Here is a 14,931-nt window from a genome sequence, read left to right as displayed (position 1 = left end):
CAAACCAGCTATTTAAGTTAAACTGCCATTCTTTGCATTTTGATGATACAAGAAATGGCTCCTGATTTTTTGAATCTACTTATCTCAGATTTAGTTTTTCCTTTTGGTTTTTTTTTCCCCTGATGTCAGTGTGAAGAATGCTTGTGTTGGCAGCACAGTGTATGCATGGGACTGTTGGAGGACAGCATTCCAGATCAGTACATCTGTTACATCTGCAGAGATCCACCAGGTATGGGTAAACCACCTTTATCTGCAGCTCTCTGCTTGGGATTTTTGAGCAGAGATGTTATGCATTGCTTAAATTGTTAAAGCTTTGTCTGTTTTGTGTTATGTGTTTTGCTTCTTTGGGGCGAGTGATTCTAAGTTTGGCTCTCAGCAGAAACTTAACTTTCCGGTTAGAAACATCTTGGTCAGCTGTGCTAAATCTTATTCATATTGCTTTACATGTTGAAACTGAATTCCCCCAAAACCTTAGCACTTTTTTATGTCTGTGTAGTGAGGGAACTTCCAAACAAATCGTTCTTGTTCAGAGATCTGTTTTGCCAATACTTGGAATCACATTTCATTTAAATATTTTTTGGAGAAAAAGGACTCATTACTGCAGTGCACTCAAATATGCTGTGGAAGTAATTTCTTATTAATTACAATTTTATAATGTTTGCATTTGCCCCGAGCTGCGCAAAGGTGTGGCACTGACTCTGTAAAAGATAGAAAAATCTAGCACTTTTTATGGTAAGCAGCAGTGCACAAACAGCACACGTTGAACTTGGTTCAGCTTTTAAGAATTTTAGGAAAATTCTATTTACTTTTAAACTGAATACATTTGATTAGGAAGGTGTTGATTTCAAAACAGTTCTCTGATAAACCCATTTTTCTTCATGCATATTTGGAGAAAAACTGTACAATTTGGAAGAAAATTTTTTGTATTTTTTTCTGACAGGTGATACAAATGCACGTACCTGTCTTCTGGTGAAATATCCAGCACTCCAGCTGTTTCAAAAGGGCAATGAGACCTCAAATTTACTTTCATTATAAGTTTAAGAAGTGAAATCTGAAAACTGTTTGCAGAGTTTTTATTAGCTGTTTTTGCGAAGAAATATTAGGAAAATAGAGCTGGAAAGATGTGACTTTGTTCCATTTGCCCCAGTCTGAATCTAATCTGGTTGTAGAGAGTCTTGTTTGATAGTTCTGTGTGGTGTCTCTTTGAGCAGTCAAGCTTTTTCTTACTAAACCCAGCAAATTTGTCTTGTGTTCTTTCCCTGCACTGTGCTAGGTACTTCGTTTTCCCCTGCTATGCAGAGTCTGTGTCCCTAATTTTTATCTTCTCTCCCTTCCTAACCATTACTTCTTTTCTTTCTATGTCAGGAGAAAAAAGTCATTCTCAATGTCAGTATTTTAAAGTGTATTGGGATAATGGGCAAAAAGGAGATAGACAGGGTATTCTCCTGAAAGGTATGAAGGGCTTCCATCAACCCATTCTTTGTTCTGTATATGATGATAGTCTGATTTGAAATTGAGTGTAAGATATTTTGGTCAGTCCATTTGGGTTCCTTGTTGTAAACAATAATGTTGCAATAATTAGCATTATGCATTTCTAGTTTGGGGATTTTTTGGGTGTTTTTTTGGGGGGTTTGTTTTGGTTGTTTTTTTTTTATTATTGGTTGACTTTGATTGGGTTTTTCAAATAACCATTGAGTTACTGTAGAAGCATTAGCTGAATACTCGTTCATGCTGGTTGGATTAAGGCTGTAGATGTTACCATGGCATGGGAGACCAAGGGCCCACATACAACAATACCCTGGTGTCTGGTGAAAGGCACCTCAAAGGAGAATGTTAGAGCTCTGCTGACAGATAACTTTGTAATATCTGCTTTTGTGAAGCCTTCTCCTGACTTCTAATAAATAGACACTGACTTGAGTATTGAAGCCAAACACTGGTCTTTTAGAAACAAGCTAGGTTTTTTGGATGTGTCAGTATAAAATCCACTCTCTAACATTTCTCTTAGGTAACTTAGGCTTCCTTTTTCTTACAAAAAAGTAAGCTGCAGTATTTAGATAAATAAAATGCCAATTTAAACATTTTTTTGGGTGATTATTTTGATAATAGCACAGTTCTTAATATCATATAATTTGATGGCAAAGGTGATTAGATTTTAATTTGAAATGCCATTTAGAGAGATCTTGAGGTTTCAGGCTTATTTTTGTTTTCATACGTTTTAAGACTTTTTTCTTAATCCATGAAAACTAAATTTTAATATATTAATAGCAAGATCTTGAGTCGTCCTTTCATGGATATTAGGAGATATTTAGGAGAGTACAGCATATAATTATAGCACTCGAGTTGTAAATGTAATTCTGCTGTGGCTTTAGATGGCCCTCAATTTGTTTATTGCTCACCCCAGGACAGAGGTGGAGTGCCAAATATCTTTATGACAAAGACTGGCTAAACAATGGACACATGTGTGGATTATCATTTTTGAAAGAAAACTACTCTCATCTTAATGCCAAAAAGATTGTGTCAACACATCACCTACTGGCAGATGTTTATGGTGTCACTGAAATACTGCATGGGTTGCAGTTGAAGATCGGGATATTAAAGTAAGTATCAGTCCAAGGTTCATTTTCCAGCTGTAGATATTCAGGTAGCAGAGACTACCATTGTCCCGTATACATTTTTCTCTCACATTAGAATTCTTTCTTGTATAATAGTTTAAGTAATTCAAGTGCAAGATGTAGAATACCCTCAGCTTCAGTGGGAGTTAGATGTTCAGTATCCAGAAGATATGATGTATTGGGATAATTGGTGACTTTTTTTTTTTGTCAATTTTATGTTTCAAGGGACATTCTAGCTTTATCTTAAATTGATGAGTGACCTATGAATACTTAGTGTTTGATAATGGTGCTTATCAGTAGCTGAGATCTAGCAAAATTGGATGTTTAATAGTTAAGTGCTGTAAGTAGTGCTCTCTGTAACTTGATTTTTTTCCTCCCCTTCATTGCAGAAATAAACATCACCCAGACCTTCATCTCTGGGCTTATTCGGGGGTGCGAAAAGAACAAGAACAAAGAACTGTTGGGGTAGAGAAAAAATTAGTAACTTTACAGGATGCTGTTAATCCAGCTGAAAGGACGTGTCATAGTCAAAACCATAAAGAGCCACCCAGTATACCCCCGAAGATGGAAGAAACGTACATCACAAGTGAGCACAGTTACCAAAAACCACAGAGTTTTAGTCAAGACTATAAAGCAGTCACTGACCCTATGAGCTCAGATGATGAAGACACAAGTAGTTTTGAGGAAGATCAGGAATTTCACACAGAGAATAAAAACTGTTTACAATATTCTTTTAAAGATGGTGGCATGAGTGAGCAGGTAAGTATCCTCCTTCATCTGGGGAGTTTCTTCGTTGGGCCAGTATGTTCAATCTGATCAAACTAAAGCATATACAAGTATTTAAAAGTGCAAGTCAACATGTTCTATCAGATAAGTCAGCAGAAAGCATGAGAAGCAAAGTTGGATCACTGAAATAGTTTAAGTGATGTATATTCATTTCATATACTTCTATACTCAATCCAGTGTTTTGAGAGGGGGAAAACCCCTTATGCTTAAAATGCAGGGTCTTGGAGCAGAACTTAAGTGGTTTTTGCAAGGTGAGGAAAATGGGATACATTTCCATCTTTCTATCAGTTCTGTTATCTAATGTGGAGGGGTTTTTTTGTTAAACTGAGATTTTTAGTAGTGTTTATTATTGTACTGTATTCTTCTTCAATAGCAACACTATCTGGAATGGCTGTTCACAAGTAATAATTTACTGAGAAACTAATTTCACCTCATATGCAACTTCTTTTCTGTCTTATATATTACATATTTCTTCTAATTAAATGTTTTACAGATTTTTAGCCAGTATTATATTTTGCTATTTAAACATCTCTCTCTCATTTTTATATTAATGGTTTGAATCCATTATTTGGTGGAAAAGGTCTGAAACTTGTTAGTCTGGTTTTAGTGAAGAGTTCTCTTTGAACAAAAAGCAAAGTGAAACAAACCTTTCTGTTTTCTACAATACCAACTGTGTGAAAATAAATCACCCAACTCATCCCCCTTTTGAAGTACTGTTTCTGGTGTGGAAGAAATGAGTAAGATTCACCTTTTTTTCCTTTGAATTTTAGTTTTAAATGTGGCATGTAAACTATATAGTCTGAATGGGAAATTTTTGGCTCATTCTAATTAGAAATAATTGTTTGTATGCTAAATCACAGGACTGTATTCAGTTTGTATAACAAGGAGATGTGCATCAGTGTTAAATACATTTTCCTTCCAACAGTAGCTTAAATTGTCATTGTAAACGTTATGAATACATTTAGAATTAAAAGAAAATATATGTGAGTAGTGAAACAATGTTTCCTTCAGAGACTCAAGTGTATATCTAAAAAACTATGTGCTTTCTGTTTTAAACCAAGAAGAGATCTGCTTAGGGTAGCATCAATGTTTTTTTCCTTTAGGACACCTTAATTCACCTTGTCAGTAGCCTTGACGCTAAAATAAGTCCTTCTGTCTAAACGTGATAGGCATGAAAAACCTCTCCTTGGCACCTCCATGAACCTGTTATGACTTGCCTTAAAAGTGGCATTGAAGGGCCATTTTTTGATGATCTGACTTCTTTGTGAGGTGCCACCTTCACCTCTCCTTGTCAAAGTTTTAGTTAGGGCTTTGAATTCTCCTTTCTAGCATCCTGCAGAGCCTTGAATATTCTGGTTTTCCACACTGTTTTGTCTTAATCTGCAGTTCTGTTGCATACCTTCTTTTCTCTTATAAACAGTGTTTGGATTGAGTGTTGTCAAGTCCCTTTTTGGAATAGTATTTAGTTTCCTTGGTTTTGCTTCTGAAAGAATAAGCCTTCCCCACCTGAACCTTCAGTTTATTTCTTCTTCCCAAACTGGATCCTGTACTCTGCTTCTCCTGCCCTTGCTCCCTGATTGCCTACATTGATCCCTGTTAGATTTTTTTTTTTCCCATGAGCATTTATTAGCCATTTGAATAAATACAGAGGTCATTAGAAGGAAAAAAACGACTTTTTGATGTTATTTAGATGTTATTTAGCTTTGAATTGTTTTCTGACTTACCAGACTCATCTGAAAGATGATTTTGGATTTAGAATTATGGACTTGGGCCCTTATACAGCAAGGGAAAAATGTCATTCTTGAGGGTTTAGAGAGGGTCTGAAAATTGTAAGGAATAGAGCTTTTCTTATTTATGTTGGAAATATCTTCCATAAGATTAATAGCAATTTGAATACTCAAAACACTGTGGAGGCAAACCTGATATCTTGAGAGAAGAGAAATTTTATCTGAAAGGTGTGAGAGTTTTGAGGATTTTATGTCTTTGAAAATCTGTCTTTAATACATAACTTTAACTCCTTTAATGAACATTGTGAGTATTAGCAATACTTGTCCCCCACAACTTGCTGATAAAGCTGCCAGCAGGTCAGTCTAAGTTTTATTTGTTTTGGGGTTTTTTTAATTGATTTTAAGTCTTTAAAAGAAAGTTGGTGGTTTTTTTTGCTTGAGTAGTAACTTAAAGTCCATCAGTCCCTATTTTCTTTTTCTCCTTCTTGACTGGAGGAAGAAATATTTTGATAACAGACTTAACACCGTTCTTTTTTTATGTGATGTAGAAAATTAGTTGAGCTCTTCAGAGAAGTATATTAATACAATAAAATTCACTCCTTGCTCTGGCATTTGCCATGAACTGACACTGTGTGAGCACATGTATCCAGCATTCTAGTTCTTGAAATAGAATCTTCAATAGTGAAAGAACTTCATTGGATATGAAATCATAGTGGATATAAAATGGAAACTGTTAATCCTGGTAATTAATGGAGATGCCGAATATTTTAACTCGTTAAATCTGGTATGCTTCCTTCCAGTAGCTGAAACATCAAATACAGAAAGATTAGGAGCTTTTGTATTATCTCTGAGTTGCTGTGAAGTCAGTCTTCCTCAGATACTGTGTTTGCATAACCCTGTGTGTTACTGTAACTGTCCCCAAACATGTTCAGTTCTGTCCCAGAGCAGGTAGGAGGAGAAGTATTTTGTCTTAATCAGCAAATAGAACAGGTTGCCCAGAGAGGTTGTGGAGTCACTCCCTCCCTGGTGATATTCCAGAACCACCTGGACACAATCCTGTGCCATGTGCTCTGGGGTGACCCTGCTTGAGCAGGCAGGTTGGACCAGATGACACGCTGTGATCCCTTCCGACCTGACGCATTCTGTGATTCTGTGAATGAAAATGGCCCGCTTATTCATGCCAGAAAATGACTGTCAACATCTCAGATACTACTGCATTTTAGGAAGCTTTCCTTCATGGAAACAAACTGTAGGATTTTGCACATTTTTGGTGACAGTAGACCCAGGCAGTTCAGTATTTCATGATTTAAGTTGCTGTTTATATAAGAAGGGCGCAAAAGTACAATCTATCTTACTGCATTAAACAAAGTGCTTGAGCTGGTAAACTTTAGCATTAGGGAAATGAGGCAGGAGTTGTATATGCTCATTTGTATGGAATTTGCATTTTGTTTTGTTTAGTCTATTGATGTGTCATGCTATGTGGCTTTTTGAGTATGTCATGTAGGCAGAAGTACAGTTCTAAGCCAGCCTAGTTTATCATGTGACTTAAATGTTGAAATCAACACCAGAAATTAAAACAAAGAAAAAAACCATCTTAAACGGCAATTTTTTTTTCTTTCTGTTGCTCCCATGAAGAAGAATTCTGCTGAAGGAAACACAGTGTTTGTTTGTAATGAAAGAAAAGGCTCAGAAGAACAAGTGGACACACATCTTCAATGGCAGCTAAATCTCCTTACCCACATAGAGAATGTACAGAATGAAGTCACCAGCAGAATGGACCTGATTGAAAAAGAAGTTGATGGTAACTGCATTGCCAGATAATTGTTAATGCACCTGTAACATCTGCCATAGCCAATATATTCAAGGGGATCTGAGACACTGAGGATGGATTTTTAAGTATTGTGTTCAAACTTGGGTCCCAGGATTATAAACAGAGCTCGTACCCTTGATCCCCTCACCCCCGTCCATAAGTTTTTAGTGCCCAGTAAAGTAGCTTAAGCACTTTATTGTGTTCAGAACCCCTGAGCTCAAAGCTTGTGATATTTGACAGACTTCAGAAAGCTTAGATAACTTGTCTAGTCTTTGTCCAGATGTGGATCATGTAGTTGACAAATTTTTCTATGCCCGAAGTGGTTTTTGCATGATTGTTCTACTAGTCAACAATATTTAGGAAAAAACCCAGATGTGTTCATTTCAGCCTTCAAGTTTGGTTTGGTATATATTAGTAAACAGCTCGTTTCATGAAGACAATTCAGTCTTCGTGAGAACTTGAATGAAATTATAGTGTAGAAGAATATTACAGCACTGAAGTTTCTATAACTTGCCTGTCATGGAAATCAGGAATGCTAGGAGCTTGTAGTCTAATCATAGGAGTCCTTCATTTTCTTTTGACAAACAAAGTTGTCTTATTTCTATTTGCAGTTTTACTTCCAATGTTCCTGCTTTTACTCAGCAGTATTTCTAAGCTAACAGGGTTGACCTTTCCCCTTCTCTGTTTCTACAAGCATAGAAATTCCTTGAAAACATTTGTTGAAGGTTGGACAACCATTCTGTAATCTGGACCTTGACTGCAGGAGCTTGTTACAGTGGCACAAGCAAGCCCTGCATTTAAGGGTTGAACTTTCTATTACAGAACTGTCATAGATAGAAGATTGTGAACCAAAGTTGCTTTTATTTGTGTAGATGGTAAATTGTAAGCCAAGAGTGTAAGTTACTCCCAGGTACCTTTTTATAGTAACAATCAAATCAGAAGATATGTTTGGATTGTTTAAAATAAACAGGGAATTAGTTGATGTTTCCCTAATAAAAGTTTTTTTCAGTGAAATAAATATCACACCCTTGGTGTATTTTTCCCTTATTACAAAAGACAGAGAGTAAGAAAGAAAAGTTTAATTTTTGTGGAAACTGTTTCTTGAAGACTTATTCTAATCGATTTCTTCTCTTCCTTCTGTAGTTTTAGAAAGCTGGCTTGATTTCACTGGAGAACTGGAACCACCAGATCCTCTGGCAAGATTGCCTCAGCTCAAGCGACGTATCAAACAGCTCTTAATTGACATGGGGAAAGTACAGCAAATAGCAACGCTTTGCTCTGTATGACAAAAGGAAGAATAAAGAAATAAAAATAGGTTCTTTACAGTGAATTTTCTTACTAGCCACAAGACTGACAGGAAGACAGCGAAAAGCTGAGCATTTATCTGGTTCTTTGCTGATTTCGTTAATAGTCTGAAGCTTTAGAAAGAGGAGAGGAAGTTTAGAGTCAGGGATCTGTTATATTGAAAATATTAAAATTTTCAATGGTGTATGATATACTGAGAAATATCAATGTCTCAGGATTGCAACATGTTAAACAAGTAAATCCCCGTATACAAGAAAGTTGAACAAAGAAAAACTCTGCAAAGAGCTACTATTTTTAAACCTTTGGCAAACATTTCTAAATTAGCGGAATTCAGCTGACTAAAAATTCAATCCTCTTATCTTACTAGTGAAAGATAGACACAGAGAGATCTGTATTCTCTCTACAAGGAAAGTTTTTAGATTGTTTTCTTCTCTCATGAGGTTCAGGAAGATGAACATACTAGCTTTGATTTTTGAAAGAAATTACTTATCATGGTTTCCTTTTGAAAATATTTTTTTACATAGAAATCCCTAGAACAGCACCCCTAGGCTCCTTTAAACCATAAGTGGCAAATACTGGTCAGATGTGCCAAATGATATTAAAACCACTGGAATGAGAGTTCGATTATGACTTAAGTGAAAGTTTTTTTCCAAAGTCCTACTCGGTGCCAGCAATCCATCCAAAATTGTATCTAGTTTATATTTTTTTATGTTCTACTGCAGTATTCAGGAGTCAAGGTACAGATTTTGTCCTGGGTAGCTCTATTCTGGTATTGGCCCTCTGAAAACTTCACCATCCTCAGCTGGGATGAGGAATGACGAGAGCAGCAAAACTGTCTGTGGCTGTGAAAATTCTAAACCACTGGAGAAATTATCACAAGATACCTTATCCAAGATGTTTTTTTATAAAATCTTTCAGCTTCAGTAAACGAAATGTCACAAAACCAAAGGCAGCCTACTTGCTCTGTTAGCTCTTGCTGGATTTTGAGCCCGGGACTTTTCCTGTGGTTATAAGTTGCCGCTGGATCCAGTGCTACTTACACGTCTGTATGTGTATGTATGTGTGGACAGACACACATGTACATATATACATACTATATACATTTCTATCTACACATGTCTAGTTTTAGTACAATAGACTATAAGAACTGGTGGTTCATGTTACCTTTTAACAAGCAGTTTCTAAAATTGAAAATAATGTATGTACAGGTTTTGAAATTTGTAAAATATGACTGTTAAAAGGAGGCTATTTAACTGAGGACATTAAGATACTTGAACATTTTATGCCTCACATCTGTTTATCAGTTCTAGTTATCTGTATAAATGCATTTTAGAACCGATAGACAGTAAACTTGAATTTACCTTTTGATAAGAGTACAAACCACTGTACATTCAAAAATTATTTAAATTTGCAAACACACTGTTCTATATGTAAGGTACTGTATGTAAAACTGTTTATTAAAACTATTCTGCATATTCTACATTTTCCACTTTTCTTCCTGATCTACATATAAATGTAAAAACGAAGTGATTGTTATTATGTACAGACCATCAAAAAATCTTGGAATGCCTTTTAAGGATACATACAATTGAAAAATGTGCCAAAGATGGATTATCTGGGAAAGACTTTGCAACCATTGCATTGAACTTTCATGATAAAACCATTATTGAGAAAGAAAACAGCGTGACTGGTTCATTGCTAAAATAAACCTACCCTGACCTTTCCTGTTTGTCTATCATATCTGAAGTGAGTTATCACTCCTGATGGCCAAAGCAAAATGTAAATCCCTATTACAGAATGGTTGCTATTTAAAAAATCTTCCCACATCAAGCTTGTAGGAGACATCACAGGGCTGCGTGGTAACATGGAAATATGGAATGGTTGGCAACTCCATGTTGCAGAAGGAACATAAGAGCTGAGGAGCTGTTGATGTTTCATAGCAACTGTTAATAAATAAAATGACTCTGTGTTATATAGTTGATGCTTAAATAACTGCTTCAAACAATATGAATAATTGAGTGACCTACTTGCTTTTGGATATGTGAGACTTTATATACTATTCACTTGCTGCATATCCTTGAATGTGGTACTGTGTGTACTGTATAAGAGAAGTGTAAATCCAGATGAGTTACTTTGAAACAAAGTGGAGTGTATTTACAGAATTTATACAGCATACACTGTAGCACTATTATGCAATGTGTGTGCACGCATGTGATGTAATATAATTGTAAATGTTACTGAAGGTGGAGGTGGACTTAGATTTCAGTGGAGAGGACAGAGGTTTTACTTTTAGTGCAAAGATGGAGGAATAGTATCCTGGAAAGGAAGTACTAAGGTCGAAGTTGAAGTTGCACTTGCAGCTTTAATGTGTCTTCTGTTTGTATGTGTAATGGCCTCTTAATTTACACGAATATGTAATTTTATCCCTCAAGATCTTGCCTTGTTCAGGATGGACTGTGCTTACAAAAACAATCTGTTCAGTATTTTTTTAATCTTCACTGTGTAGTCATGTATTGTAAAAATTTCTGCAAGCATTCATATCTTCTAGGAAATACAATCTCAGTGTCCATATGGGCCATGCTGTGATACATCGTGTACTGCTCAAATGCTTCACAAACTTGTCTGAGTTTGCTTTCTCAAGTTGTGGTGCTGGTCTGTAACATGTGAACTTTAGTTTTTGGCCCCTGTTTCTCAAGTGTTCAGAGGTTTGGGATGCTTTTGAGGTTTTTTTCTTTCAAACACTTACAAGTCAAGTGCCATAAAAATGCTAAGTGTTTTGCACAAAATGTAACCTATAGTTGATTGCTTTTCTTGTGTGCCAGTCAACCCTGATGTGATCTGGCTCTTACCAGTATTTCTTCCTAGTTGGCCTTATCAAGAGAATCTTTTTCCTGTAGGCATCATTTTCCATCGGTCTTCCTGCCTCCTCTTAAATAAGCCAGGGACCTACGTACAGTCTTTTTGTGGCATTTTTTTCGGGGTATGAGTTGCAACTGTGCTGTTTGCTGGAGAGGGCATACCCTCGCTGTGGCAAAAATAGTATGTGGCAGTGTAAGGACTGTTTTATATATGTGCACAGAGAGGTAAAATGTTTAAATTTACAGCCCTCTTTGACTGAATAGAAGTCCTAAATAGTAACAGAGGAAAGGGAAAAGCCATTGTACAGAAGCCTCTTGTGATTTCACAGGGCTAAGTGGCAAAGTTGTGGAGCCCTTGAATGCCCAGCTTCTTGTCTGAGGATTGGTGTTTTTTGGGGGGTTTTGTTTTTTTTTTCTTTAATGGAGTTATCGAGGTGATTTGTTTCAAAGCCTGCTCCTACCTGTGACCAAACTGTAGGCATCTGCATCAGGAACTGTGTGTTTTAATTGCAGTCACTAATGAAACATAGTCTTGGTGGTGTAATCTGGGACAACATGATGGGGCTGCCACATTCTGGTTACAAAACTGAGGTACTTCAGGTCATATGACAGGGAATGGATTGGAAGATGCTTCCTGCTAACCTTTTCTTGGGTAGCTGTAAGTTGAGTAGTGCCCATATTTTGGATATTCTGGCCTTAGGTGCACAGATCTTTGTTTAGCTGTGGAGTGATTTACAGCAGCAGAAGCCTGTCAACCTTTCAAAGAGACAAAGAAGGTGGGTTGCAATTTTCTGATAGATTTCTCGTTTTTGCTGGGTGGCAGAGAATTGAGACAGTTCTTCCATGGGTGGAGTGTTCTTGTACATCCACCTGTCTCTCTTAATTTTGTCTCTGAGCTTCTGCATGTGCTTCTCATCTGCTTGTTCTGCAGATTGCATCTGTTCCTCTTCTTCAGCTTTCTGCTTCTGACTTCTGTGGGGCCTGGAGGGCTTCATTCCTCTGTTCTCATGCCCAGTTCCTCTGCCTGCTGTGGGAAGCAGTCATGGGGAGGGGTCTCCTCTGCTGTTCTGTCCTCAGCCTCCAGTGTGTCCTAGGACTTGTGTGTACCTAGGAGTGTGTGTACCATGATCAAAATCTCAGCTGTTTCTGCTGCCTTCCTTAAATAAGCCTCTTCTATCTTGTGCAAGTGCTGATCCCCCTCTGCTCCCATCTGGCTTCTAACTAGACTTGAATTAATATTACAGCAAAACCCCTCTGGCACTGTTGGGCTCCAGCACTCCTTACCAAACTGAGGGTTGGGATGTAAAGGAGTCGTTCGAACATTACAGTAGAATTATAGAATAATTTTGATGTTTGCAGACCACAGCATTTTTCCTTTGTATTTGAAGGGAAACTGCAACCATTTTTCTTCACTGGAACTTTAAAAGGCACGAAACAGATCTGAACTGAACTGGAGCTTGATGTAAAAATCAACAAGTAAAGGGTGGGAAGAGCTCTGGAGGCAGGGGCTTCATAGCCAGAAGAGCAGTCAGGCCCTCCTGACTGCCTTGCCCCTTAGTGGCTCTGTGGAGGTGCTGATGTGTAAGGGGGGATGTGTGCGGTGATGCCGTTCAATTGCAAACAGGATGGTTTAGAACACTGGAACTGTAGGTTTTCTCACTGCTACTTTAAGATGTTGCAGTATATTAACCTTAATTTTGGAGTGCTTATTGAAGTCAGAGGCTTAATGACTTTTGAAATGCCCATTGCTATTCTCACATTTTATTAGCTGACCATCTTTTTCTGTTGTACTGATTCCATATGGCTTTAGGTGAGCATTTTGCAGAGGCCATTTGAAATGCTTCATTAATGGTTTCTGTTGTACTTTGTTATGTCCTGGGCACTGGGTGTGGGGGGGGTCTGTCTTTAGCAATAAATATTATACACTATGTGTATATCTGTTTATATATGGAAAACAAATACAGAGCATGTAACGATGGTGAAAATACACTGCACAGAGTGCAGATTGTGCATTTGGCAGCCAATCTGCACCAGCCTGAACGACTCATGAAAAATTGGAGACCATGTGGAGAAAACGAACTAGCGTGAAAAGATTCATTCAGGACTGAATTTCCCTTTCCATACACACTTGGCCTGTGTGTAAGCAGTGGATAAGCCAGCCCTACTCTGTGGGTTGGATAACTAAAGCTAGTTCAGTTGCTGTTTGCTTCAAACAGCAGCCTTCCTTAAAACTGGCCGGAGCCTCCTCTGTTCAGCTGTAGCTCGTTCATCAGTGTATTGTCACTAAACACTCTGAGAGAGGCAGCACTGCACTATGATTAAATCTTCTATGAGAGAAGCAAAATACTTCTGTGATTTGTTTTTTATAATAGCAATAATGTTGACTGCATTCTAATACTCACAATAAAGGTCTGTTGAGATTGTTATGTGCCTGGGCTCCCATTCCATGGACTTTTCTTTTGGAGAGCTAGTGGTTGTTTGAGTATGTTTTAAAGCATTCAGGAATCTTCAGTTGCATGTTTAGCCTGTAGTCCATAACTTGTGTGCAGTCATTGATACTCATTTGTCTACATTGCAAAGCTTTAATTGTATTTTAGCCTGTAGGCAAAATATACAGTCAGTAAATTATTTTTACAGTACTGAATTAATTACTGTGTAGCTAAGTAAGTGGAAGATTTTTCTATTCCTGAACTGCTTTGATGTTTAACAATTTCAAGGTTTGAGTTTTGCAATGGACTGGCTTCTTAAAAAACAATGTCTTTTCAGCATGTTCACAGTGATGGCATCTCTTCTTGTGGGCCTTCTAAGGGTGTTTTGTGCCTTTGTACAGTGTCATTTACAAAGTAACTTCAGTTTGCTTTTAATGATTTATTTTAATATTGCCCACAAGCTGTTCCGCACTCTGCTGTGGTAGAAAATAAATAAGCCAACAATGCTAAGAAGGTTCTTCTCTTAGACATCCTGTGGACCAGGGCACAAATGGCAAGCAGCAGATGAATGAAATTGGACAGAATCTCAATGAGTTACTCTTACAGAAAAATTGTTCTGTTGTTCACATAAAAAAAAAAAGATATGATCGTAAATGTTGCCAACTTGAAAATTTTAATTCTGAAACATTTTAATCATTGTTTAAGGGACCCTCCCAAAATGGTCTCTCAAATTTAAGGTGCAAGGCCAAATTCAGATCTTGGAGCAATACACCAAAACACTTTTTTTTTTAATTAGCAGAGTTTTTAAAGATGAGGTTTCCCAAGTCAGGCCAACCATCTGGTCAGCCCTGTGTCTTATATGCAGTAGAAACAATGTCATATCTGTACAAATTGGCCTTTCCCTAAATAAATCTTTCACTTCTGTTAAACTGAGGTTTCCCTTACCAAAATTTTTATGAAGTCCATCAGTTTAAACACTCCCTGACAGGCTTGTGCTCCTTTAGTTTAATCCATCTTTTTTCATTGGTGGCTTACTGAATTCACACCTTTGTTGTGTGGCAGGGGTTGTGTTTGTCCTTGAACTTCTTTTCTGACTCCATTGGCTCTACACCATTGCCTTCAGTTCAGAGAAGGTTAATTGTTGCATTATCAAAAAGACCCAAAGTAGTTTTGTCCCATCAACACTCAGAGTTTGGCACCCTGTTACTGCCCTTGTGTGACTGGTGGTGACTTTTCTCACTGCATCAGCTTGTGTTTGTCAAACATTCAGTTGATTCAAGGTGCAAATCCTTTGTGTCACTGCAGGTTGCAGATCTGGCTCCTGCTTGGGATTTCAAGCCAACTTGCATCCTAGTTGTTGTGAAAATAAATATTTTTCTACTTTGAATCACTGTGGTATATTTG

The 14,931-nt window shown here is 37.4% G+C and overlaps 1 protein-coding gene across 7 annotated transcripts in view; it reads left to right on the top strand.

Moving 5' to 3' along the window:
- Positions 1–13,540, top strand: part of PHF20L1 (PHD finger protein 20-like 1) — a 53,873-nt gene extending 40,333 nt beyond the window's left edge. For 3 of the 7 annotated variants that reach the window (XM_017818301.1, XM_017818298.1, XM_017818299.1), the window contains 6 exons: positions 130–229; positions 1,366–1,452; positions 2,402–2,597; positions 3,002–3,371; positions 6,761–6,926; positions 8,079–13,540. In XM_017818301.1, the coding sequence (XP_017673790.1) occupies positions 130–229; positions 1,366–1,452; positions 2,402–2,597; positions 3,002–3,371; positions 6,761–6,926; positions 8,079–8,221 (1,062 nt within the window). In that variant the 3' untranslated portion in view covers positions 8,222–13,540. The remainder of the gene's footprint in view (positions 1–129; positions 230–1,365; positions 1,453–2,401; positions 2,598–3,001; positions 3,372–6,760; positions 6,927–8,078) is intronic. The other 4 variants (XM_017818303.1, XM_017818304.1, XM_017818300.1 and 1 more) reach the window with 3 other exon arrangements.
- Positions 13,541–14,931: the final 1,391 nt, after the last annotated feature.

This window comes from Lepidothrix coronata, unplaced genomic scaffold (genome assembly GCF_001604755.1).
Source record: "Lepidothrix coronata isolate B3197 unplaced genomic scaffold, Lepidothrix_coronata-1.0 Scaffold67, whole genome shotgun sequence".
In the NCBI taxonomy this organism is placed as follows: Eukaryota; Metazoa; Chordata; class Aves; order Passeriformes; family Pipridae; genus Lepidothrix; species Lepidothrix coronata.
This window is presented reverse-complemented; position numbering and strand designations above follow the sequence as displayed.